Genomic DNA, 26,239 nt, shown 5'->3' with positions numbered 1-26,239 from the left:
CCATTTGGACCAGGTTCCAAAGTTCTAGATTAGGAACTGAACTTTACTTAAGGAAGTAGATATATTTGGAGTGAAGAGAAGGCAGCACACTCTTCAGAAAAATAAAAACCTTGACACTTCCTACTTTGTAGAGATGTTTCACATTTTATTGAAATGTTTTACTTTCATGTTATAATTCCTCCAACTTAGACCAATTTTTATTGCATGAAATATGGTAGTGATCCTCAAACTTTTTTTTTCCTTTAGATACCAGGTAAACCACTAGAGTCCCCCCCCAAAAGGGACCCTTACTTATTGAATTATTTATAGCACTGCAGCCTCTGCCTCCCAACTTGTTAGTTCAGAGTTAGTTTCCACTCTTCTCTTTACTCTTCTCTGTCTTCTTTAAAATGAGGTCTCAGGTTCCATGTGAGGGAGGGATGGCTGCTTCAGTGCATGTGGGAAAACACTCTCACTTTGGGAATACATATTATTAATACATTGATAGTTTCTTGTACTGTAAAAGGCTCAACTTTTTCCTGATTCCAATTCCAATTTCTAAAGTAGAGGTAGCATCCCAATTTATAGCATATAACTATTTTTTATACTTAACTTTTGTAATGTAAATAAATCATAATTTGTTTTATATGATGCATAATCTTTCATCAGGAAACAGGTTGGTACAATGGAGAGACACTGGGGTTCAAATCAGTTTTACCTCCTTGAAGCTAGATATTCTAAGCCTTAATTTTCTAATTTGCAAAAAGAGTTGAATTAGATAAACTAAAAGTCCTTCCTAGCTTGAAATTTAAAATCCGCTGCATATATTATGACAGTTTGCATGAGTAGAGAATACTTATTAGGCCTGGAAAATAGTTTGTAAGTCCTTCCCTTGAAATGTCCACTTGAAATGGCTAAATATACAGGACAAATTCACATACAAACTTTGACAACCATTTAATGTGATGAACATAGCAGCATGTGCTCAGGCATACAAATTAAAAAAAAAAAAAAAAAAAAAAGGCCCAGTTAGAGAATAAAAAGTGCTGTGGGGGAAGAGTGATAATAAAGTACATAAGCATGATTCTTCAGCATTGTGAATGATAACCAAGGCAGTTCCCTAGCACTAGAAATAGTTTTCAGATTTTTACTCTTAAAATCAGTAACCAATTTAGTAACTATCCCTCCACCTCAATACTGTACAAAAGGAAGGTAAACATGAACAAGGACACTGGACTCAGACAAAAATGAGAGCTGAAGAGGACGTGACCACACACATAACTGCAAAGCTAGGAGGCTTAACTCAGGGAAGAAAAAGATAGAACAACCAAAATAACTAAAGACAACATAAATAAAGGAGGGGGGAGGGAAGAGGAAAGTTCTCTTCTTTGCAGGGATTTAGCCTAATCTTTCCAGTTAATTCTTTGGCAGTATTTTATGTTTTTCTTATAAACTGTTTCAATTTCAAATGCAGATTATATGTACTGTACTTATAGTAGACTGTCCTAAGTGATATTGAAGGGGACATCCTTTTGAGAAGAGATAACAAAGCTAAAATAAGGTGTTCATTAAAAATTCACAAACCGAAATTTTTTAAAAGTATGAGTCAAAATTACACTGTGAAAAAGTACAAGCTATACAAGGGAAGGATTGATTCAACAAGCCATCTTCTGTTCCCTGAAGAAACAAAAATGACACCCTTAAACTCTAAGCAAGTCAGGGAATAGGGCTAAAAACTATAGATCTTTTAGAACATTCAAATTTACACTTTGAGCTATTTACATAAAACTAGGTTTACTTTATTTAGAGTTAATGAAGAATTATTAATTAAGACTAAATCCCTAGGACCAGCTAGACCTATAAAAGGTATGTGTGCCATGGCTGTTGCCTTTTATCAGTCCCTGAGCTTTGGGTCCAGTCATTGGTTTAAACGTCTCCTTAATTGAAAATAAGCCTGAAATAAAAGATATATATATATATATATAAGAGATATATACACAAGCCACCCCAGTGTCTTTACATCCAGTGTTAGCACAGCGGGGAGGATGCTGAAGGGCCTTCTCAGGACTGGATATTGGTAGAATTGAGGATTCGAGAAGGGGCGTCAGATCTGGAAGCCTTTGAAAGTTCTCGCTGTTGGAAGAGAAAAGGAGTCAGGAAAATTGAGGCAGGGGAAACTGGTGGGAATAGGGGGTGGGAAACCCAGGAAGCTGTCAGTTCAATGAGGGATTCCTCTTTTTCCCTCCCTTCTGGCACAGCAGCTCTGGGAAATCCCAATAGCAGAAGATAGTCAAGTTTCTCATAACAGCAAAGCGGGGCAGGGGTGGGGGTGGGATGGAGGGGGTAATATGGCCTTTAGACATGGGTCAGATTTTAGTCATCAGTACCATCAAAAGTTGTGTTAAGGAGATGATTCAGGGGGATTTGTTCATTTGGTCAGTCACAAGAAATACTTAGGTGCACATACACATCCCCCAAGTCACAATGGGCTGGGAAAGATCTTGTCTGTGGAACAGAAAGGCCAAAATGTCCACAGAGCTTTTGGGCTCAGAGGTGAAGAGCTAGTTGGTGCCCAGGGAAGCAAAAAGGTCAGAAAGACTGGCCATTGTTCCCTCTATAGACCATGGGTCGGGCATATCTACCAATCCCTAGGGCTGGAAGCCCTGTGACCTGCTGATGATTTGATCTCATGCTGGAGCACATGGTAGGAAAAGATAAAAGGTAAAGGCCAAGTTATAGGAAGATGTTAATGGATGTTAGACTGAAACAGTTAGTACCAGAGCTGGGAAGACAAAGCCATGCCAGAGACTCCTAAGGATCCCTTCCAGGAAAACAATAGGCACAAGAATACGGGGGTTTGTAAGGATTAAATTGCTTAAACACGTCAGGTCTGGTCTACCCAGAGAACAAGGGATTACCCTTCCCTGTTCCTAAGTTATATCACAGATATAAGGACCATCCTTTTGTAGATGGAGCTACTTACTACCCATGGAATATGCTGCTGAAAAGAAAACCAAGCAACCTCCATTTCAATAAGTGAAGAAGCAATGATGCCCAATGTGTGACCAAACTCCTAAACTATGACATCATGCCAGTGGCCTGCCTCCTGCTGACACTGTAGCATATGCCATCGAGTGATAAAGTCATCTGGTCCCTCCCAAACTTAAGTCTCCCTGGGCCTGGGTAGCTTATAACATCTGAACAGGAAGGACCTGAAAGAAGAATGACAACAATAGCTACAATTACAGTACAACTGCGTTGTACTTTACGGGTGGGCTTTCATTGTTAGAGCAAATGTGTTAATAGCTATTGTTAGGTGTTAAATGGGGATGAGAATATCAAACCAAGACAGAGGGCTCTTGAACCAAACCGATGTGGTGCTTTGGTCGGCATGCAGCGCTATTGTGGAAAAATCTCGGCCCTTCAATGCCTCAAATATCCAAGCAGCTTCATGCAGCAGAAACAGGGAAAGCAGGCAAGTGAGCATTAGCTAGCTTACAGTAAAGGGAAATGAAACAGTCTGGTATGATAAGGATTAGTGAGGCATATACTCCATGAAATAATCAGCACACAGGCCCAAAGGAACTAAGTACTAGAAGCACACAGTCAGGGTTTCATCCCTCCATTCCCCAAACAGTAATTGGGTCATCTTATGTTATTCTTTTATGGCATGTGCTCACACTAGGGTGAGTGAATTAAGCTTTCCAAGTTAGAAAACTGCCATTTCAAGAAATCTGCCTGACTTTAAATGGAGCTGAGAACATAAGTCACAGCAGGTTTTTCATAAGATGATTCAATATTTGAGAGCTCAAGAAACCTGATAGTCAAGTTTAAAAATCTATTCATTCTGCTCCCCCTTGACAAAGGACTCTCTTTGGAAAGTAAATGTGATTGAGGCCCTCGGTTAGTACATAGCTTTTCCCAGATGGTAATGAAGCTGATAGACATTAGGTAGGTTTGAAGGAAGAAGGGACATGCAGGGACATACAGACCTGAGACCCAATAGATGAGCAGTCAAAGGGGGAAGGGTCCTTCTACAGAATAAAGAATTAAGAGAGTTACCAAGAACTCCACCAAGAGAACACTAAGGTGGTCATTGCATGAAGGTTTAAGAGTTTAGGGGAGTTTTCTTCTGCAACCAAGGAATAATTTGTCTCCAGATAGAAGGATTTGATTTTGGAAGTCCAATCATAATCAACTTTCCTCTTGCACAGGATTTCCCACCAAAGACAGGAAAGGCTTCTTAGCCCCCAAAGCTAACCCTGTCCTATCTAGTATCTTGTGCTCCCCCTGGGAATTTCCCCCATTCCACCCTGACTGTGTGCTCCCCAGGGATTGGTAGATTTTAGAAAAGAAAAATTACCGCAAACTCAGAATAGGTGCTGGCAACAGAATTAATGGTGAGGTTACGCTGGAGAGGGGCCGAGTAGGGACACCCACCAGTCAGGATGCTGCCACTCAACTCAATGTTCTCTTTGTTGTGCCCCTGTCTGCCCAGGGGGGCTGCCTTTTGCCCCAAACGGCTCGGAGTCTTGGATGGCTAGTCAAAATAAGCAGATGGAAAGAAAGAAAGGTGAAGTATTCTTCCCATAAATTGTTAATTACAATTTAAAAAGTTCAAAAGGGTGGTCGTGTGTCCTTGTACTAAAATGCTTCCAAGATCTGTGATTTCATTGGTGTGGACCCTTGCTTTCACTGATACAGATTCCAGCCCCTCATGATACCCAAACCAGGACTCAGTGAAGCTGAGCCTGAAATCATGGAGTGTGAGCAGCAGCTTTCCCAGACCTGTTGGACCTTGCCTGCCTTTTGTCTAAGTCTTATAAGAACCCACAGCTATTAGGGCAGGATGCAGTACTAGTATGTTCTGGAAGAGCTATGGTATTATTTAGAATGGGAGGACCCAATGTGACACTGAACACTCACATCTGACGTGTTTTACAGAGCTCTCAGTAAATGTTTTTGTGGAGCACTCCTTCCCCACCCGCAAACTCTGGGAATGCAAAGAACCCCAAGATGGACATCTTGCAACATGGAAGCATAGTCTGTTCCCAAAAACGATCTAATATGAGGTGTGACCTCAAAAGTGGGCCCCCAAGACATGGGAAGTCCATCACCAAACCCTTGTTCTCCTTATAACCCAATCACATCACCATCCTTCTGTAACTACCACCTATTATTGTCATAGGCTAGTGCAGCCCGCACAATTAATACTCCAGGATCACTGGCAAAAGCCAGTGACAAGTGGAATTACAGGGCCTAAGGTGGATGAATCATTGACTGCATGAATAGTGAATGTGCAAACTGACCTTGCCTCCAGTAGGTGGAGGGCGGGACACTGGGGAGTGGTAGACAGTCCCAGCGAAGACAGAGCGGATGGTGCTATTGGGAGTGACAGCGGAGACTGTAGTGGAATTAAGCTGAAGGGGAAGAGCAGGGAAGTTAGTGGCGTGATTGATTGAGAGCAGCAAGGAGTTAACATCCTGGAACATCTCTGGAAAGTACTCTTCTACAGAAGGGACCAAAACAAAAAACAGCTATGCTGGATGAAGCATCCGCCATGTTTGATAAAGGGAACGTAGTTCAGGGACCTATAAAACTCTACAAGGTGTAATGTTCAGCTGGAATTAGCATAACTTTCAAGTTATGACTAAGAAGTAAGGTAGAACTACTTTGATACAAATTCAGGAAAATAACTTTTCAAGGTAACTTTGCAAAGGAAGATTATCAGTAAAATAAAGCCCTACCACCCTGGCTCCTACAGAAAGCAGCTTCACTTTACCTTTCGGACTTTGCCTGGTGTGTTAGGGCCCAGCACACGCCGCTTGCTGGGCGTCCGGGGTGTACTGCCATACAGCATTTCTGTTTCTGTTTGCTGGGTCTTCTTGAGCTGCTAAAAGAAAGTCACAAAACCAGACAGTCAGCCTCCAGTGCTCCAGCACAGGGGGTGGCAGGAGGGAGTGAGGAAAGCCACAAGTCAGTAGAAATCACCACCAAGCACCTCTTTGTGCATCCACAAAGAGCTTCCTTTGTCTCAGCCCCAAACAGCTGTTGTCTTTTTTCCAGACTTACTCTCTCCTGCTTTGCTTTCTCTTTCTCCAAACGATGCATCTCCCACTGCTCCATCACATACTCCATGAATTTCTGCCCATTCACCACAAAGGCCTTTGAGTGCTCTTGTTCCCATTGTTCAATCCGTGTCTTCAACTCTTCTTCCAACTGGGACCATAAATGCAGACATTATTGTTATCAAATCTTTCTCATAACTAATACCCCATTGACTGGTCTCCTACTTCTGTCCCAGGGGAGCTGATGGAAAAAATTAAGGGAAGACCACATGCCTATGTAGGCTGAGCATCACAGTAGAAGGGTATGACCTTCCAAAAATCGGCCCCATCCCTTATTGTGTGACTTTGGGGGAGACATATCACTATTCAGGGCCTCTGTTTCCACATCAGTAACTGAAGGGGATTGGACTCTCCTCCATGAGCCAGACCACAAAGCATGGTTCATTCGAAATATCAGAGAATGAAGGGCTAGGATGAACAAGACCCACACAGCCTTCTGTCCTCCTCCTTGGGTGGCCCATGGTGACTCTGATAGCCTCAATCTCTCTCAAGTCAGCCTTCATCAAGAAAACATTAGTCCATATTGGGAGTGCTTCCAGGCAAATGGCAAATAACAATGGAGCAGGCTGTCTCTCTGGTGGTGGAAAGGTTATTTAATAAATTTTGATTTTGTTTACCTGAGACCAGTTATTATTCCAAAAGAACAAAGCTAAAAGAGGGCAAACAGGTTTTCCATGAGGTTGGGCAAGGTGTAGTTGAGATTTATTAATCCAACCATTAAAAAAAAAAACAATATCAGCATTCTGCAAGGTCTATATTCAGAGGCATTAAGTGAATGAAGTGAATTTTTAGACAAAAGAAATCTCAAGTGATCATTGGTGGATTGAGTTTTCATGGTGAGACACAAAACATAATACATACCTTAGGCAGAGTTTTTTGAAGCTTGGCTCTTTGTTTCTCTTCCTTCAGGAGATTTCCACCCCTATTTGTAAAGCGGCTGGGATCTGAAGCTTTTCTCTGAAGAAAAAAAGACTTGGATTAGAACTCATGGTCAGCTAATAAATGCCAGCACAACAAGAAGTTATTTCCTGGAAATCCTTAAATCCTAAAAAAACTGTACTTTTCAGCAGATGGAATATGAAAGACCAATAAGGTTCTTTTTCCATGCTAAGCTACATTGTAAGAAAATAAAAAGTAGTCTCAACTCAAGTAGAGCCTAAGAGAATAGGAGAAGGCAACAAGAAGTGGTTAGTGGTAGTCACAGCCAGATTCAGAAGCGTAATGTACACCTCCAGGGAAGAGGGATATTTATTTGTATTCAGGACCATATATGACAAATTCAGAAAATCTCTATTCCCCTCCCTCCAAAAACCAAGAAAATTACCTCAAATTCTAAGAAAAGCTTCCAGCTGTCTTCCCATTTCTGAACTCCTTCAAATAACTCTTTATGAGTCTCATAGTATTGCTTCAGCTGCACAAGTTCCACATCATGGAGTTGGAGCAGGGTCTCTGTATATTCCTCTGCAAAGGAGAAAGGGTCCAATGTAGGCAAGTAGCATTTTTCTTTTTATTATTTCAATAGCATTACAATAAAGTTACCCTTTCTGAAAATAATTAGTACTTTTCCATTCATCCCATAATGAGAAAAGCCTATTTTTTCCTTACCTTGCTGGCGCCTGTCCTCTATCTACTAAAAACGATCTCTAATCAAATCCAATGGTTTTTACTCCTCACTTTAATTAATATTTACTAAAGGCCTATGTGCCAGGTACTGTTGTGTTCTAGGCATACAAATACAAAAAAAAAAAAAAAAAAAAAAAAAAAAAAAAAAAGCAAATCTTTAGTTCTATCAGAAGAGACATAAAGCTATAATATCAACAGAATAAACACAATCTAAATACTAGGTAGTTAAGGAAAAAGGACAGATACTAGTAGTTGGGAAAATTCAAGAAAGGCTCCATTGTAGGAAATGCTTAAGTTATGTCTTCAAGAAAGTGAGGCAATTTTACTCCCCCCCCCACTTGAATATTTTATTTTCTCAGTTACATTTAGTTTTCAGCATTCATTTACCTTTTTTTTTTTTTTTTTTTTGCTAGGCATTGGGGGTTAAGTGACTTGCCTGGGGTCACACAGCTAGGAAGTGTTAAGTGTCTGAGGCTGAATTTGAACTCAGGTCCTCTTGACTTCAGGGCTAGTGTGCTATCCCCTGCACCACCAAACTGCCCCATAGCATCATTTTTCTAAGATTGAGTTCTGAATTTTTTCTTCCTCCCTTACCTCTCCCCTCATCAAGACAGCAAGCAATCTGATATAGATCAATTCTCTTAAATATATTCCCACACTTGTCACATTGCAAAAGAAAAATAAGATCAAAAGGGAAAGAAAATTTCAACAAAAAAAGTTGAGAACTACTGCTTCAATACACATTTGATTCAGATTTATTCTTCATAGTTCTCTCTCTGGATGTGAATGGTATTTTCTATCAGCCCGTGGAATTGTCTTGGATCCGTGTACTCCTGAGAAGAGCTAAATGTATCATAGGTGATCATCACATAATCTTGCTAATTCTGTGTGTAATGTTCTCCTGGTTCTGCTTGAAGTGATGCAATTTTAAGAACAGAGGTAAGCCAGTAACTTTCAGGCATATGGAGAGCCAGAAGCAAAAAAATGAAGTACATAATATGTAAGGAAGAAAAAAATCAATTTGGCTGGTAAGAGAGAAGTTAAGGATAATCTTTCGAGATTACAAAACTGGGAGATGTGAAAAACAGTGGTGCTTTTCATAGAATTAAGATGATGGGGAGGGAAAGACCAGTTTGAAAGATCTTTGGCATATACATTTTAAAATGTTCAACAGGCAGATGACAAAATAGGTACTAAAATTTGAGAGAGAGAACCTGGGACTAAATATCTATGGATTGAGGAGTCACCTGCATAGATAATTATACCCACGGAAGCAAGCTGGTGAGGGCCCAGGGGAAAGCCAAGGGGAAAATCCACAGTTGGGGAAACGCAATATGGAACATCAGAGATCAACTAATTCAAGAGCTAGGAGGGGAGAGGATATGGTCACCATTATTCAGGGAACAGAGAGGATTTAGAAGAGAAGAGGGTTGGAAATGGTATCAAATTCAGCTGAGGAGTTAAGAATGAGAGCTGATAAGGGGGGAAAAAAACCCATCACATTTGCCAATCAAGAGGTCCATGGCAACTTGAAAAAAGCAGTGATCTCATAAGGTCAGAAGTCAGACTGCAGAGAGTTGAGAAGCATGTAGGGGAGAAGCAGCAGTCAGTGAGCATGGACTAGACACAGAGAAGAGCCCCAAGACAGCTGGAAGGGCTGGTCATTTAATTTTATTTTTAAAGGATGGGAGATGTTTTGGGCCAGAACTCTGAATTTGAAATAAGGATTCTTACTAAGTGGAATTGAGGAGACAAGGGTTTTCTAGTTCAGTATGATTGATTTAATCTTAACAACAAATAATGGTTCCCTTGTGATATAATGACTGGTTTATACTCAGAGTAAAGCATATAAGCTAGGAGCCTCAACCAGGTTCAGTGATTGAGAGGCAGAGAAGACAAGGCAGGAGCTTAAGCTCAGATTGAGAGCTAGAGAAGACCAGTAGACTGGAAGCTGAAGCACAAGCCCTTGGACTCAGATTCATTCACTCCATCTCACATCACCTTGATGGCAGGCTCTCCTCCTTAGTTTCTCTATTGAAACCAAGGCTCCAGAAGGCCTTTAAGAAAGCTTCCCAGCTCCAGGAAAGGAAACAAGACTTTGAAAGAGATAATAAAGGATTTGAACTTTGACACCTGGCTGTTTGAGTGGTGATTACTGTGAACTAAAAAGAAGGCTGCTCCAAAAACCTCCAGAGACCCCAAGAAAACCAAACAAAGAACACTACAGAGAGAGACTTGGGCATGTCTACAAATGGTGAAGGAACTGAGAGATAAGGAGAGGTTGAAGATCACTATCTCAGAGGCCTGTGCAGTTTTCCTGATAGTTACTATCCAGAAACCAAAGTGGGAAGGCCAGGCACAAGAGTCATGAGTGAACAAATGTAAATAATTGCATAAAATACCAAATAGAGATTTTACAAAAAAGTTAGAAGAACATGGAACATATAACTTATCATACTTATAAGAAACATAAAGCAAAGTGAGATGTGAAATGGATAATTTTGATTATATTAAGTTTTTTAAAATTTGTACAAATAAATGAGGCCAAAATCAGAAGGAAACCAGAAAATTTGGATTAAAAATGTTATCAAATAAAGTTCTCATCAAAAATACAAAAAGAACTTTGTCAATCTATTAAGTCATTCCTCTTTTATAAATGATCAAGATATAGAGAGGCAGTTTTCCAATAAAGAAACCAAAGCAATGTATAATCCACATTAAGAGATGCTCTAAAATCATTATTGATTAGAAAAATGAAAATTAAAACACTGAGATCATTTTATACCTACCAGGCTGGCTAAAATGAAGGGGAAAATAACAAATGTTGGAGAGTTTGTGGGAAAAGGACACCAATTCATCATTGGTGGAATTGAGAACTAATATATACATATACTCTTTGACCCAGAAATACAAATACAACGTCTATTTTAGAAGATGGTGAGGGGAAAAAGATGAGAATCTAAGTTCTAAAATTTTTACAGCATTTCTTTGTGATGGCAAAGAACTGAAAATTGCAAGAATGCCCATCAATTGGGTAATGACTGAACAAGTTGTGCTATATTTTACCAATGGAATACTACTGTGCTATAAGAAATGAAGAGCTCAATGATCTTAGAAACAAATAAGTACATGATATAAGGAACAAAATGAGAAGAACCAAAAGGACATTGTATACAGTAACAGCAATATTGTTTTAAAAACATCTTTGAGTTAATTTTTTTGACTACTATAAATACCCAAATTAACTACACATGGCCTATGAAGATAATATATGCATACAGAGAAAGAATTAATAAATAGATGTATAAATTACTTACATACATATACCCTCTATTTGTATCTAATCTTTAGGGTGGGATGAGAAGATGGGGGGAAAAATTTTTACACATGCTAATTTTGTTGTATATTTGAAAGAAACACCAAGTTGTGCTTACAGTTTCATGTATAATCATCTTTGACTTTACAGTATAGAAACACTTGCTTTATTCCGTAAGTATGTATTAATATTTAAAAAAGGAAATAACAGCTAGAAAAATGACAGATTCATATTCCTTATAGAGATTATTCTTAACCATCTTTCTATCCCTAATAACACCTTTCCTTCCCAGAAGATGACCAAGCCAAGGAGATTTGGGTCATCTAACAATCCAGTTCCTTTGGAAATCTCCCTGCTCCTTGTTGTGGGTAATTACTTTAGCACTGATACCAGTAACTGCTATTCCTCTTGGATCTTCTCCCCATCATTCCTTCTCTCTCCTGCATTCTTAATCCTTTCCTGTTTCTTTGGCATTGCCCTAAAAACATACCAGAGGTCTCCCTAAACCTAATAGGGTCTTCTATAGGCTTTCCTTCTTTGGTTCCCAATCAGGGCACCCCTCCTCCCCATCCTCCCTTCCTTTCAGCCCCTGCCAATTTGGCTTCTAATTCCCAGCCCCCAAAAGGAAATCTTCTCTTATTTAGGCCTTGTCTTCTTTGACCTCTCAAATGTTAACCATATCTTCTTTTGGATTCTCTCTCTTCTCAGCTTTAGGGGCTCCACAGACATTCTAAGTTCTCTTGGTTCTTCTCTTCCCTCTCTAAATACTGTTGTCAGCTCCTCAGGTACCTGATCTGTGTTCCCATAAGAAGAGGGATGAGGAGGGAGTATGTGGTACACCCAGCAAATATCCCATGTAAATTTGCAGAGACGATGGAATGTCAGCTACCAGAAAAAGCTCATCCTACTGACTGTCTTTGAGTAAGAGGTTAAAAAACTAGCTGGGAATCAGATAGTAATCTTCATACCACTCTTCACAGTTAAGAGATTTCAGTCTTCCTCACATACAGAGCTGGTTATTCCATTGTTAATCTGCTCCAAACTTTCACAAGGTTTCTCAATTGCCTACCAGTTAGGAGCTGATTATCCTTGGTCAGCATATGAAGGTTCTCTTACAAGGTAGTAAGTATCACCCTGTATTTCCAGCTTCATTCTATTTTCTCTTCTTTCCAGACAAACTGGGCCAGTGCCTGGCTTAGTCCCTATGTCTAGAATTTCCTAGAAACACCCTGTTAGTGAAATCTTGGCTATTCCTTTAAAAAACCTAATCAAAGGTCACTTTTTCTAGAAAATCTTTCTTGATTTTACAGTAGAGATATAATGGGGGAACTTTACCCCATTCCAGACCTCATAAAGCACTCTGGACTTATATGTATTATAGTTATTTGTAAATAGGCCACAACCTCTCCACTTGACTAGAAATTTCCTAAGGGTAGATAGGATGCCTTATTTAAACTCTACTTATATCTATTCGTGTCCTTTAAGAGTTAATATTCTTGAAACTCTTTAAAAGATACTATTTGTTATGAGAGTTGACTCTCTGACAAAAAAAGACTATGTGGAAAAACAATCCATATCAACAACTTATATTTGATTGATTTGAATTTTTTTGGAGCCAATAGGGTTAAGTGACTTTCCAAAATCACTTTTCAGTGATACCTTTTCAGGGTCTGAAACTGAATTTTAACTCTAATCCTACTGATTCCAGAGCCAATGCTCTATTCACTGTGCTATCTTCTCTGCCACAATAAAAACTTATTTTTAAAAACTTCTTGACACCTCTCCATGCTCTTTTTAAGAGTTGGTGGTAGAGACTGGTCTATGGGTAATAAAGAACATTTTTTTAAACATGCTGAACAGCTTTGCAGATTATTTTTCTTTAATAAGTCATTACATGGGGTGGTTTTCTGGGAGAGAAAGAAGAAATTTAAGTGGGTCAAAAGATATCAATAAAAATTATTTTTAAAAAGATTTAATGATTTTTTGAGAGTACTCCTGGCTTGAAAAAAAAAAAAAAAAATACTGAGCATCCAAGACCCTCTTGATTATCTACAAAATTATGGGCCTCATACCCACCATCAAAATAGGGGGCAAATGCTTGTCTCTGTTCCTGGCTAAAGAAGCATTTTTCCCAATATGCAGCCAGCTCCACTCGGATTGCTTCAATCACTTTCTTCATGTTTTGAATCTTTAGTTCCTCTAAACGATCCGCTTCTGATTGCAACTGCAATGAAAAAAAACCACCCAAAGTATTTACCTTCTTAATGGGGTAAACAATAGGACTGTTTCCTCCCTCATTGACTCCCCAGATTTCTCCCCATAGCTAGAAAGGCAAGTGGAGTCTTTTGCTACCACGCTGACCTCACAAAGCATCCTACACTTCTTCAGTACTTGAGGACTGGCAGTTAACCGGCACACACCATAGCTCCTGACTGAACTGTTGGTTCCCTAAGAGGAGTCTCATCTAGCATAGGGCAGCAGCAACAAGAGTGAACAGGGAGAACAACAAGAATGGAAGGCCAGACTGGCATTCAAAGAAGTCAATTATAATGGTTTCTAGTATGAAAGGTTTGAAGACGGTTCACTAAATCTTGCAAATGGCATTAAGAAATTATAGATGTGTCTATAACAGCTTTCAATAGGCAAGTTTCTATTCCAGGACTATAATTCAAACCAGCAAGTCTTGGAGGTATGTTCATATTCTAGGAAACTAAAATTTGAGTTATAAGGGTCTGAAAACTTCTTGCACATGCATACACCGCCATCCCCCCAAATTAATACCGTCACTACATAGTCCTTCCTGCTGCACTTTGACATCAGCTAGAATGATCATAATTCTCAGCACAATACTTTTGAAGGTATCAGCTCCACCCTCCTCCCACTAGGTTTTCTTACCGCCTTCCTTATCTTGGCCTTTGACCCAGTCATGAACATGGCCAGAGCTTCTCTCTCCTCAAGGGGTATTTGTAACCTGTCCCAGAGTTCTCTGATCCGAGATCTCAAACCCTCACACACAGCTTCATTCTGAGCTTTCCGTACTTCCAGCTAAAGCAGAAAAAGCAAAGAATTAAACAAAGCAAGATCATCCAAGTCTTATACCTCACCCTCAAAACAACAACAACAACAACAACAATCTGTTTGCCAACTAAGAGTAAAGTCTTAAAAAAAAAAAAGTTGGTGCAGTGGATAGAGCCCCAGCCCTGAAGTCAGGAGGACCTGAATATAAATCTGGTCTCAGATACTTTTAACAATTCCTAGCTGGATGACCCTAGGCAAGTGACTTAAACCCAATTGTCTCAGCAAAAAATAAATAAATAAAAAATTCCAGTAAGTAGTCTTGTACTCTAATTTTCAATTCCATGTTCATGTATTGACATGTTTTAGTCAATTTCTGAACATTTGGGATATAAATGTTACTGACAGCTTTGTTTTTAATTTAAATTTTTTCCTACTGACTGTCTACATATTTCCTTAGCTAGCTTACTTTCCTTAAAATAGGTAAGGGGGGGGGGGAGAGCAGCCAGTTTTCTGAAGTTTACAAAGTCAAAGCTGAGAATCTCAATTCTGAAAATGAAAAGTTTCAAACCCCTTACCATAATCTAAATTATATATTCAACTTGAAAGCAACTTGATTGAAAACTAACAATGCTAAGATACATTTCACACTCATCAATTTGGTAAGAATGGAAAGATTCAGTATTGCTAGGAATGAAATCACTGAGCTGCTGAATCACCAAGGCTGGCAGAGTTGTAAATGGGTCCAACCATTAGAGTAAGCATTTTGGAACCATAAAAGCAAAATCATAAAAATGTTCTAGTCTTTGGCCTGGGTTCTACTGGCTATGTGATCCTCAGAGATTAATGAGGATAAGAAAAAAACTACCTGCCCCAAAATATTCCTAGCTATTTATGTCAGGAAAACAAACAAAAAAATCCAAGTACCCACTGAGAAATGACTAAGCCACATTTTGATTATGAAAACAAGGGACTAACAAATATGAAGTATACAAAGAATTCTGGGGACATGTGAATGAAATCATATACACAATGTAATACAGAGGGGAAAAAAACTCTTTAGATATATATTGCTATAACTATGTAAATGAAGACAATTTTAAGTAGCAACAAAAGTCAAATTAAAAACCTTGGATAATACTGGCACTAATTTAATCAAGAATTATAATGTTCTTTTCTCTAAATTATAATCATTCTCGTAAATTGTTAGCACTACTGTCTATCTACCCAGGTTACTTATACCTTCGGAATCTAATACTTAATGTGCAACAAGAAAATGGGATTTACACACATATATTGTATCTAGGTTTTACTATAACACATGTAAAATGTATGGGATTGCCTGTCATTGGGGGGAGGGAATGGAGGGAGGGGGGGATAATTTGAAAAAATGAATACAAGGGATAATATTATTAAAAAAAAATTACTCATGCATATATACTGTGAAAAAAAAAAATCCAAATAAAAATAAATAAATAAATTATAATCATTCTCTGTGAGCATGAGGAGCTTCTGGAGGCAACCTTAGTTTCAGTTCAGTTCAATAGTCCCAAATGAAGCCAGGAGTTAAAATCCAAATCCTTTATTGTCTCTTTCAAAATCTTATCTTCTTCACTTGGGGCTCAGCTAGTTTTCTGAAGGCCTTCCTTTCTCCTTGGTTCCCGAGAGCTCTTGCTGCTAGTCCTTTGTTTTCTGCCAGCTTCAGCCTCTTGTCTTCCCAATGTCTCCAGCCAGCACAAAGGTGGAAGTGGGAATGAATCAGACTCCGCATCTCAGAGTGGGATTGTGGATCTCCCGGAAGTCAATCCTAGTTGTGAATCTCCTGGAAGTCCATGAGTGGGCTTGTCCTTTAGACTTGTGAATCACCGAACTGAATCCTGGCTCTGAATCTCTTGGAGCTTCCAGTGGGCTTGTCCTTTTATATGCTCTCTTAAAGGTGTGAAAGGTGTGAACTCTGAACTAGAGAACTGTTAAGTACCATGCTAAATTAGCACCTTGTAAGAATCCTATCAAAGAATTAACATGAGTTTTCTTAGCAGGAACAAGGAATTAAATCTAAGGAGCCAGTTACAATGCTCTTGATTTCACTTGTTTTCAGGTATAGTGTTTTGTGGAGCATTCAAATGGGGTTGGGAGAGGGTAACGTGACTTGCTGAAACCAAATATAATCAACAAAAGACTTTGCCTACCTGACGGAGCAGCGTTTGTAGTGCAGTTATGTTCTCGACTGACAGACAGAAAGTATCCTCATCCTCACATACCACATCTCTCTCAAAACTCGTGTCTGGGCTATGATCCAATTCTTCCATACAGAGGATGATTTGTTTCTTTGTGCTGATAAATTCTTCCCGTCTCCTTGCCTATGAAAAAGCAAGGTAATTATCACAGCACTCACAGGTGAGCTAAACAGACACCAGAGAGGGAGACAGACAATGATACCTTGGTTTCAGCCAGAGTTTCCAGGTGCTGTCTAAACTGGTCCAGCTCCTCCAGGCTGGGAACTGAAGCACTGTCGATGCTGTAGGGCGTCATACAAAGGATCTCGCATAAGTCTTGGTCTCGTTCCTGAAGAAGTTTTAGTTCTTGCATTCTGTCCTTCCTTTTCTTGAGCATCAGTTCCACCCGAGTACGCAAATCCTTTTCTAGCTGCAAAATGGTGCTCTCTTCTTTCTCCTGCATCAAACAAGGGCCTATCAATACTCTGAGACCTCCAACAGCCTTCTTCAATATCAAGCAAGGACAGGCCTTGTGGACAGTTTCTGTCTGTTAAGTGAGAACTAGCTTAGCTTAAAAAGACTCTGACCTTAAGGTTGACTGTGGGGGAAGGACTGTTCAACCCAGGAATTTTCAAAGATCTCTATTAAGTTAAAGGAACTGTGATCTGCATTGCTCAAATAACCAAACTGAGACCAGCCAAAGAGGCAACACCTCAATTTATGAATGAGCAAGCACTTAGAAACAGGAGAAAGGGTGAAGCCCAAGAAAAACTGGAAAAGTGGGTGGGTATCATTCAAAACGTTACAGAATGTCTGAAAAATCCTTCAGTTTTAAGTAATGAGTGGGAAGTTGTCTATGATGATCAGATGCAGGATGACCTATCTAGCTGATCATGAGCCTTTTGATAATCTTGCTAATAAGGAATTTACCTTATCTAGGACCAAGCATACAAAAACATCCCCTTACAAAGCTCACATTCCATTGGTGGGAGTGTATATATGATGAAAACATGTTTTGATTTAATATCTCATTGAAAAAGTCAAGCCCCACATTACTTATCAGATTGGCTAAGATGAATGGAAAAAGAAAATGATAAATGTTAAGAGATACAGGAAAATTGGGACTCTAATGCATTGTTTGGTAGAATTTGAACTGATTCAACCATTTTAGAGAGGAATTGGAACTACTCCCAAATGGTTATAAAATTGTACATACCCTTTGATCCAGGAGTGTCACTACTGGGTCTATATCCCAAAGAAATCATAGGAAATGTAAAGGACCCGCATGTGGAAAAATGTTTTATAGCAGCTCTTTTTGTAGTGTCAAGGAAATGGAAACTGAGAGCATGCCCATCAATTGGGAAATGACTAAATAAGTTATAGTATATGAATATAATGGAACACTATTGTGATATAAGAAATAATGAGCAAGTGGATTTCAGAAAACCTGGAAAGTTTTACATGAACTGATGCTGGGTCAAGTAAGCAGAATCAGGAAAATACTATACTAAGTAAGAGCAACATTGTGTGATGATCAATTACTTAGCTCTTCTCAGCAATATAGTGATCCAAGATAATTATAATAGATTTTTGATGGAAAAAATCATTCACATCCAGAGAAACTGAATGCAGATAGAAGCATATTATTTGTCTTTTTTTTTGGTGGTTTTTCCTTTTTCATGTGGAACTTTTCTTATTAATATGGAAATGTATAAAATATATAACTCAGATTGCTTGTTGTCTTGGAGAAGGGTGAAGAAAGGAAAGGGAAAAATTTGGAATTCAAAATCTTATAAAAATACTGGAAAATGATCTTTACATATAAATGGAATAAAATACTATTAAGTAGGGGGACGAAGAGAAGGGGGAAGAAAAAAAAAGGACAAGCCTTTAACTTCCAAAAACATTCCTCCTACTCAGACCTTGCCCATGTAATATATTAATTGAGGAATGAGTAAAAATTTTTGGTCAGCTCTTTCTTCAGAAAAAGGCAGCTTATCACTGCTTCAACACCAGTCTTCTTGTCTTGTTCCTGCATTCTATAATCCCTCTCGTTCCAAGAAATCATCCTTGCTCCAATTTTTTTTTTTAATCACCCCAAGTTCAGATTCTGATTTGGCACCACACATCCAGCTCTCCAGTGCTGAGGCCTGACTCCTGACAACTAAATCTCTAGAGAAAATACACACAAAACTTACTTCAAAGGTTTCCACGCTTAACTCCTTGCACAGAGTGTCAAGCTCTTTTCGACAATAGCTGATACTTTTTAAGAGCCTTTCCTTCAGACTCTCTTCTTCTGCAATCATCATGTCCAACAGACCCTAGAGCAAAAGAGCATCACCCACAGAATGATTAGGACTGTTTACACGGAAGAAAAGGGTGATAGATATTTCCTACTCCAAAAATGCCATAATGTAATGTTCAGGCTAGCTTTCAGGAGGACCTCGGGACCAGCCTTGATCTCAGTGCAGGAGCGTAGGAAGTAGGACAGCCACCACAAGGCTGGTCAAAGATAGAATGTCTCCCTACAACAGGCAGTCCTTCTGATCACATAACTTCATGGAGTGGACAAAAGTCTCTTCTGTGTGTCCTGTACCTCAACCAGTATCAAGTGCTCATCATCACACAGAAAGCTCACATCTAATCACAGATTATGATCAAAGTCCCTCACCTTTATGTGCTTCTTGACAACTTCAGTCCTCTGTAATCTCTGATCTTCTGGAATTCCTATCAATTCCCAGATTTCTCGAAGATGGTTCAGGGCTTTTTGGAGACAAACCACTGATTCCTCTGCCAGCACTTCACTGAAGAAGAACATAAATCTGATAAATTCCAAGACTAGAAGCAATATTTACAAGGACTAAAAATAACATTATTTGTATTTGTACCTTTAGTGTTTGGCCCAGTCCTAAACCATAATAAATGCTCAATCATTTTTTGTCCACTCCTTTATTCTTACCAACTCCTGAAAATACAATAATCTGAACATATTCAATGTTAAATCTTTTTTTTCTAGGAGACAATATGATAATCACTAACAACATTTAAATAATTCTTTAATTAAATAATCTCAACTGTTTATCATAATAATCCTGTGAGAAAGGTAATATAGATATTATTATTGCTAATTTACAGATGGGGCACAAAAACCCAGAATAGATATGCCCGAGACCATACAGATAGTTGCTACCTGGCAGAAAGAGAAGTGGAATTCTACACTTCCAATTTCAAGACTGATCTACTAGACTGATGTTAAAGAGGAATAAAAGAAAAATACCAGTATAGCAACATCACATCTATCCAGAATACAGACAAATAAGCTTAAAACCAGATTTTTTTCCCCTTCATATTACACAAAGAAATTGCCCAGGAGTCAGTGAGTCCCAGGAAAAGAGAGACCAGTCATTTGAGCTTCCTTAAACTTTGCTTCTCAAAATTCCTCAGTGTCTTCATATTCCCCATCTTAGGATAAGAAATAATCTAATAAAGTTATCCCTTCTAATTTGTTTCTGTGATTCCATTCCATCCCCTTATTTCTAAAATGTTTTCCATTTATCACACCTTCAATATCCTCTCCCCTACATCCTCTTGTCTCTTGTCAAAGCTACCCCTTGGGGGCAGCTAGGTGGCGCAGTGGATAGAGCACCAGCCCTGAATTCAGGAGGACTAGAGTTCAAATCTGGTTTTAGACACTTAACACTTCCTAGCTGTGTGACCCTGGGCAAGTCAATTAACCCCAGCTTCAAGGAAAAAAAAGGGAAAAAAAGCTACCTCTTCTACTTGTTTCTGTGGACACCCCAGGAAGGAAATGATCGACCTAAGTATACTTTAATTCTAATGTAGTGAGACTTGACCTATCAATGCATATAGAAAAAATACACAGGAATGAACAATGTCCATTTCCAAATCATGATTTGTCAAATTGACGACCCACTGAGTTAGTCTATCAGTATATCTATCTACATAAAGCAAATATAAAAAGCATTGCTCAGAAGCTTAATGTGGCTGGGGACATCTTCATGACATTTTCATCACCAGCCCCTAGCACGACATTTAGCCTATGATCATATAACTAGAGCAGAACAGACCTCATTTCACTTGTGAAAAAAATGGAGGCCAAGAAGAATAAAATGATTTTCCCAAGGTCTCTAAAGTCAGGACTTCTTTATTATTTATTGTCATTGCCAAATAAATCCATGTATTGATGGCTTTAAAAGTTTCCATTTGATGGGTCAGAAAAAATAACTTTCTATATTGGGATATGATTTCAACCAGAAACATAATTTAATTACTAAATAGTTCCATGTAAGCTTCTTTAAGACAAGGATAATATTTAATCTGTGAAATTACGAAACTCTCATTTTAAAAAGAGAGAGAAAGACAGATAATTTATGGAACTTTTCCTTACAGGACACTGGCCTTCAGGGGAAATAAAAAAGCTACAATTCCAGTCCTCTAGGACCTTCTTTAAGACGGATGGAAGTGACAATGGTGAAAAGATAAAGCTCACATGAAAACTACTTTTCTCTTAAAGGTGAATGACTTATTAGAGAAATAAATAATCAAATATATGAGAAGTCACAGAGTTAATCTACTCTAATCTTTCCTCTCTTTTATATATAAAAATGATTAAATTGGCAGAGACTTGTTCAGAATGTACTGAAAGTCAAAGCAAATTAATGGAAGAAATCTAACTCGGGCTTTCCAATTTCTAATTTAAGATTTTCTATTCTAGTAAGATGCCTTTCTTTGAAGGCCACCTACTAAAAAAAAAGGTAATTTAAACTTAATCTTAGACTTATAATAAAAATATTTTCGATTTAATATTGTGGTATGTAAAAGGGAAAAAGCTAAGAAGACGAAGAAGAGAGAGAAAAGATCCCTAAATGCTGGTTCAGATATACCCCCAGTAATGGTGCTTCCTATTTCTCTAAATGTTATCTATAAAGTTGTAAACTGTGGCCTTTGGTTCCCCCCTCTTTCCATTCTTTATATTATTCAATTCAAAGTGCTATTCATTTTCTTCTCAAGTGTCTTTTAGAATTACTCTTTCTTGTCTATTCTTTTTGTCCTCACCTCCACCAGACCCTAATAAAATTGGACCTCTCTGTTGGACCCGAGTCCATGTAAGGGACTAACTAGCTATTTGACCCTAAGCAAGCCATTTAACTTATGGCACAATGTCCTGTAACAACTCCAGCAACAAAGGGTGGTTTGGAGGATCAAATGAAATAACACAGATAGTGTTTTAAAAGCCTTAAAATGCTATACATTAGCTTTATTATCATTATTACTACAACTGAATGATGGTAAGAACCTCCTAGCTGCTTTCTCTCTACTTGCTCTCCTAGAATGTTTCCAAGAATTTCTATTTCTAATCTCTTACTGTTTAAACCTTCTTGGGGCAGGATTCTCTTTTTTTGCTTCAGGTATAGATTTTATACAAACCAGATTTGAGAGGAAAAGCACAGCATATGCAAGATATACCTCCAGAGTTTAGCACAGTGCCTGGCACACCCATAGGCACTAAATGTTTTTTGGTTTTTGATAGAGTGATATAACCAACAGATAGTCCACCATACCTATAAACATGCTTGCATCTTTCCCCATCCTCAAAAGGCCTGAGAAGACCTTTGACAACAGGTGTCTTTCTACTTTCTTTCCTCTTACTCTCTTAACTTGCTGCAGTCTAGCTTCCAACTTGGACTGTTCCTTCCAAAGCAACTAATGGTTAATAAGTCTAATGGCCTTTTCTTAATCTTCATCTTTCTTGATACTGTCAATCACCTCTTCTCCTTGATGTTCTCTTCTCTCTAGGTATTATCTTCCCCTCTTCCCCCAACTTTTCTCTTCCTAACTTCCTTATTATTGTCAAAGGTACTACTATCCTACTAGTTACCCCAGCTTTCAATTTAGCTATTATCATGTACTCCTCTCTTATCCCCCAAATTGAATCTGTTGACAAGGATTTCCCCTTTCTAACACCTCTTATCTAGGTTCCTTTCTCTCCTCTGCAACTGGTGAAAGACCTTACCACGTCTCCCCTAAACTCCTGAGAGCCTGTTGGTTGGTCTCCTTGCCTAAAGTCTCTTCCCCAATCCAGCATTTTCCCTCTCAGCTACTGAAGTGACTTTCCTAAAGAGTAAGTCTGACCATGTCAAGAATTAATAGCAATATTTACATCACATTGCCTGAAATATTTTCTTTCTTTCTTTTTTTTTTAACCAACTATAGATATTCATAGTAATACCTTAAAAACATCGTGTTACAGGCTCACAAGTTAAATGGTTTGCCCAGGATCACAGAGTTAGAAGTGTGGAAGGTGAAATGTGAATCTGCCTTTCAAACTCCTAACCCATCACTCACTCCACTGGAGTATAATCTAGATAACACCCAAATATCCTACCCACCAGTCTTAAAATCTTCTAACTTAAAGAACTTGATTAATTTTGCCTCCTCCCTCTCTTTGTCCACTTCTTCGAGGTGTGATAGGGTGAAAGCAGATGAGGTAAAGATTCTACAAAGCATAAATGCATCCTAAATAGCGGTATCCATTATATGTTCCAAAAGGCTGCACATCATACCAAAATCCAACAGTAACTAGGAAAAACAGCTTTTCATAGCTAAACTCCCGTTCAGATAAGTCGTTTTAACTAGAAACAATAGAGAAAGCCACTCTAGTGTAGAACTGCTAGTTCTACAACGGTTAGCCACTCTGCCTCTTTTAGCTGGGCCTCCTCTGCGCACTGATTATTTGCCTAGGTTTAAACTTTAAGGACGGAACCCCAGACCTTACTCAGCCGCTCGCTCTAACAGGCGGAGCTAACCAGGCAGACAATTTATTACTGCTCACGCCCGAAATCTTATTTTAAGTTAAGTTAAACTCAGGCAGGGGGCCAGGGCAAGGGCCTCCCGTAACACTGAACATTTCGTTCCAGACACTGGCTGGACAAGGAGATTGAAGTGGGGCCTGCCCGCTGGGCACCGTTAGTGCCGCACCTTAAAGGGCTGGCAATTCCTTATCTGGCCGTTCCAAAGTGAACGCTACGCCTAAAGGAAGCTGTGTGGGCTTTCCAATCTACATAGCAAGTCAGTCCGTCCATCAGCATTTATGGAGCAACTACAGTGTACCTGATACCAGGCTAAGGGCCCGGGGATGCAACGGCCAAAAACAGAGCCGGCTCTCGGGTTACTCAGCCTACAGAGAACAAACACCGCGGGAGAATTAGTCCACGTGGTATTCAAACTCCGCAGTTCGGCCGCCACTCCCCTTCCCTCCCGGGAAAGTGCACACGTAATCCGCCCTCGGTCCCATCCCCAGTTCACAGTTCTTCAAATTCCTCTCCCGGCGGAGAACTCATTCTAGGCTCCCCGCCCACTGGAAAAAAGTTCCCGGGCTTATCCCCTTTCCCCCGAGGGGCGTGTCTCCGCCTACAGTGGGGGCCTTCCGAGAAGCGTTCCCAGAGAAAAGGTGAGACTCCCAACAAAACCACAGCTAGCCCGCTGGGCTCCGGAAGCGGTACCCAACTTGGTAGCGAGCCGGGAAGGCTGCGTAAGGGACGTGGCCTTCAGGAGTCTCAAGGATGGGGAAGGGAGCTCAAGGGGCAAGCAGCTCCCGAGTCACAAGCATTTTTTAGACTCCTACTGTACGACGGGAGCAACGGCTAAAGGCTGGGAGATACAAAGGAGGGCAAAAACGACGATCCCGGTTCTCGGGGAACTTATTAACTCGAAGGCTAAATGAAGGACCTTCTCTCTCCCCCACTAGAAGCAGGCCCTCGAGGGCCGTTCCCTGATCCCTAAGCAAGGAAGGATAGGATCCAGTCAGAGCGGTCACTCCCCACCCTACCCCTCCAGCCCAGGTGGCCAGCCCCGCCCCCGGCCCCCGGGGTTCGGTCGAAGCAGGTGCCCGGCTTCAAAGAGCAGAGCCTCGGCCTTCCGGAGGCAGCCGCGACCCCGGGCTGGAGCTTAAAGACCCTGCCCTCGCCACCTCCAGCCCCAGTCCCGAGTCCAGCGCCGTGCTCACCTTCTCCTCATGGTGGCTGCTTCCAGCCGAAGCCCGTCCCGGCTCACACTCAGTCCCCCTGGAGTAGCGACCCCCCCCCGCCGCTTCCTATCCGACCCCAAAATGGGCAGCCAGCGCCCACCAGCTCGCAGCGCAGAACACTTCAACTTCTGACTCCCGGCTAATTCAAGGAGAGCCGTTTGCCCTGCGCAGAAATTTCAAACCGGCCCGCGGGGCGGGGCCGCTCTGTGATTGGCTAATGCGGGACGCTTGCTGGTTACCCTAGAAACGCGGGCTGTGCTGCGCAGGATAGGAAAGCCGCGCCCGCCGCGGAGTGCGCTCGGTGTGCAGGGGATGGAGGGGAGTTTGGGAGGATTTCCGGAACTGAGTAGCTCTATTAGCTACAGTTTTGGGGGCAAAGAGTCTCTAGGATCCCCGGAGTTTGATGACTACGCCATTCATCAAGCCCTTCGCTTCCCCGAACGTCGTCCTCCTTGGTACTGCCCTTGCTCGTTCTGCCCCCTCACGGAGGCGTTGGTGGGCTCCCGCCCGCGCCCAGAACCGAAAGCCGCGCCCAGGGCTGGTCCGGTCCCGGATAATCCTTGTTCCGTGCTTACGTGAGAGACTTAGTGGGCACTGCGGGAGACGGCATAGAGTGGCTCTGTTTTCCCCTAAATTATTATTCCATTAACTTTTCTGAATTAAGTGTACCTCACAGTTCCCTGTCAGTTACTGACACCCTACCAGTATTCTGAAGTACGGTACGCCATCCCTTTTGTTCGATGAGAAATTTAAAGTATTAAAAAAATTGTTCAATCAGAATCAAATGCTAAAAAGCTGCTCCTTCAAATCCGTGTCTTGTCTTCTTTCCACCCCTGAATGAACCGGGACTGCTTTTTTTTTGTTTAATTAATATAATTATAACATTTTTGACAGTACATATGCATGGGTAATTTTTTACAACATTATCCCTTGTACTCCCTTCTGTTCCGAATTTTTCCCCTCCTTCCCTCCACTCCCTCCCCTAAATGGCAGGCATTCCAGAACTGCTTTTGTCTTTGTATCCCCCAAACCCGGGAGAGCATCTGTAGTGTAATAGACATTTAACTAATGATTTATTAATCTGCCAGCAGCATATAAAAATATTATTTCCATCTCGACTCATTCTCCTAATAAAATTGATTTGTTGATGGGTTGAGGATTATCTTCCCATCTCAAGAATTTGTGCTGTGAAAGTTTACTCCCAAAACTATACATTCTTCATTATCTTCAGAAACTGACATTTGCTGACAACGCAAAACAGTAATTTTATACAAGGCCTGCTTATTAAATTTAATTAATTAAAATTTTAATTAATGGAATTAAATTCCAGGCATCTTGTATTTGACATGATGATATTGAAAATCGTATCTAGGGAACTTGGATGGATGGACTTTCTCAAGAAATATTTTTGAACAGAAGTACCAACAATGTGCAAATGATCACTCTGGTTCATTTTAGCTCTTCTCAGCAATACAATGCTCCAAGACAATTCCAAGGACTCATGATAGAAAATTCCATCCAGAGGAAAAATGCTGATGGAGACTGAATGAAGATTGAAGCAAAGTATTTTCACTTTATTTCTTTCAGTTGTTTTCTTTTTCTTTTGTTCTGTTGTTTCAGACTATGATGAGCATGAAAATAATATTACATGATTACACAACTTATTTACTGTCTTAGGGAGGGGGTGAGGCACGGAAGACAGGGAGGGAGAAAATTTGGAACTCAAATTTTTAAAGAAATAAATGTTAATTGTCTACATGGAACTGGAAAAAAAAACCCACCAAAAAATATATTTTTAAAATGTCATACACATGCTATGTTCACTTTTTTTCTCTCTCATAGTTTTTCCCTTTTATTCTGATTTTTCTCTCCTAACATGATTCACAATAAAAAATTTTTAAAATGTCATGTTCAG

At 40.0% G+C, this 26,239-nt stretch overlaps 1 protein-coding gene across 5 annotated transcripts; it reads right to left on the bottom strand.

The window, feature by feature from the left end:
• Positions 1–123: 123 nt before the first annotated feature.
• On the bottom strand, positions 124–24,466 carry PRC1 (protein regulator of cytokinesis 1). 5 transcript variants are annotated; one of them, XM_074295177.1, is made up of 15 exons: positions 24,304–24,466; positions 18,949–19,081; positions 18,476–18,598; positions 16,501–16,734; positions 16,251–16,421; positions 13,942–14,091; positions 13,123–13,270; positions 7,432–7,568; positions 6,969–7,064; positions 6,052–6,198; positions 5,762–5,872; positions 5,289–5,399; positions 4,343–4,519; positions 3,972–4,013; positions 124–2,112 (listed from the first exon to the last, which is right to left on the bottom strand). In XM_074295177.1, exons 1-15 carry the CDS (start codon positions 24,312–24,314, stop codon positions 2,041–2,043), a joined length of 1,863 nt encoding a protein of 620 aa, XP_074151278.1. In that variant the 5' UTR covers positions 24,315–24,466; the 3' UTR covers positions 124–2,040. The 5 variants fall into 5 exon arrangements, with proteins under 5 accessions (XP_074151278.1, XP_074151279.1, XP_074151281.1 ...); XM_074295178.1 differs by lacking the exon at positions 3,972–4,013; XM_074295180.1 differs by lacking the exon at positions 3,972–4,013 and having other exon boundaries at positions 4,420–4,519.
• Between the last annotated feature and the right edge of the window lie 1,773 nt (positions 24,467–26,239).

This window comes from Sminthopsis crassicaudata, chromosome 2, assembly GCF_048593235.1.
Source record: "Sminthopsis crassicaudata isolate SCR6 chromosome 2, ASM4859323v1, whole genome shotgun sequence".
Taxonomy (NCBI): domain Eukaryota; kingdom Metazoa; phylum Chordata; class Mammalia; order Dasyuromorphia; family Dasyuridae; genus Sminthopsis; species Sminthopsis crassicaudata.
Note: the sequence above shows the minus strand (reverse complement) of the source record. Positions and strands in the feature narration are given on the sequence as shown.

Coding starts and splice junctions, on each gene's coding strand:
- PRC1 (XM_074295177.1), bottom strand. Junction 7,065..7,431: donor AGCTTTTCTTAGAATTTGAG/GTAATTTTCTTG, acceptor TTTTTTCTTCAG/AGAAAAGCTTCAGATCCCAG. Junction 4,014..4,342: donor GCACCTATTCTGAGTTTGCG/GTAATTTTTCTT, acceptor TTTATTCTGTAG/AAGGACCCTTCCCCCTTTGA.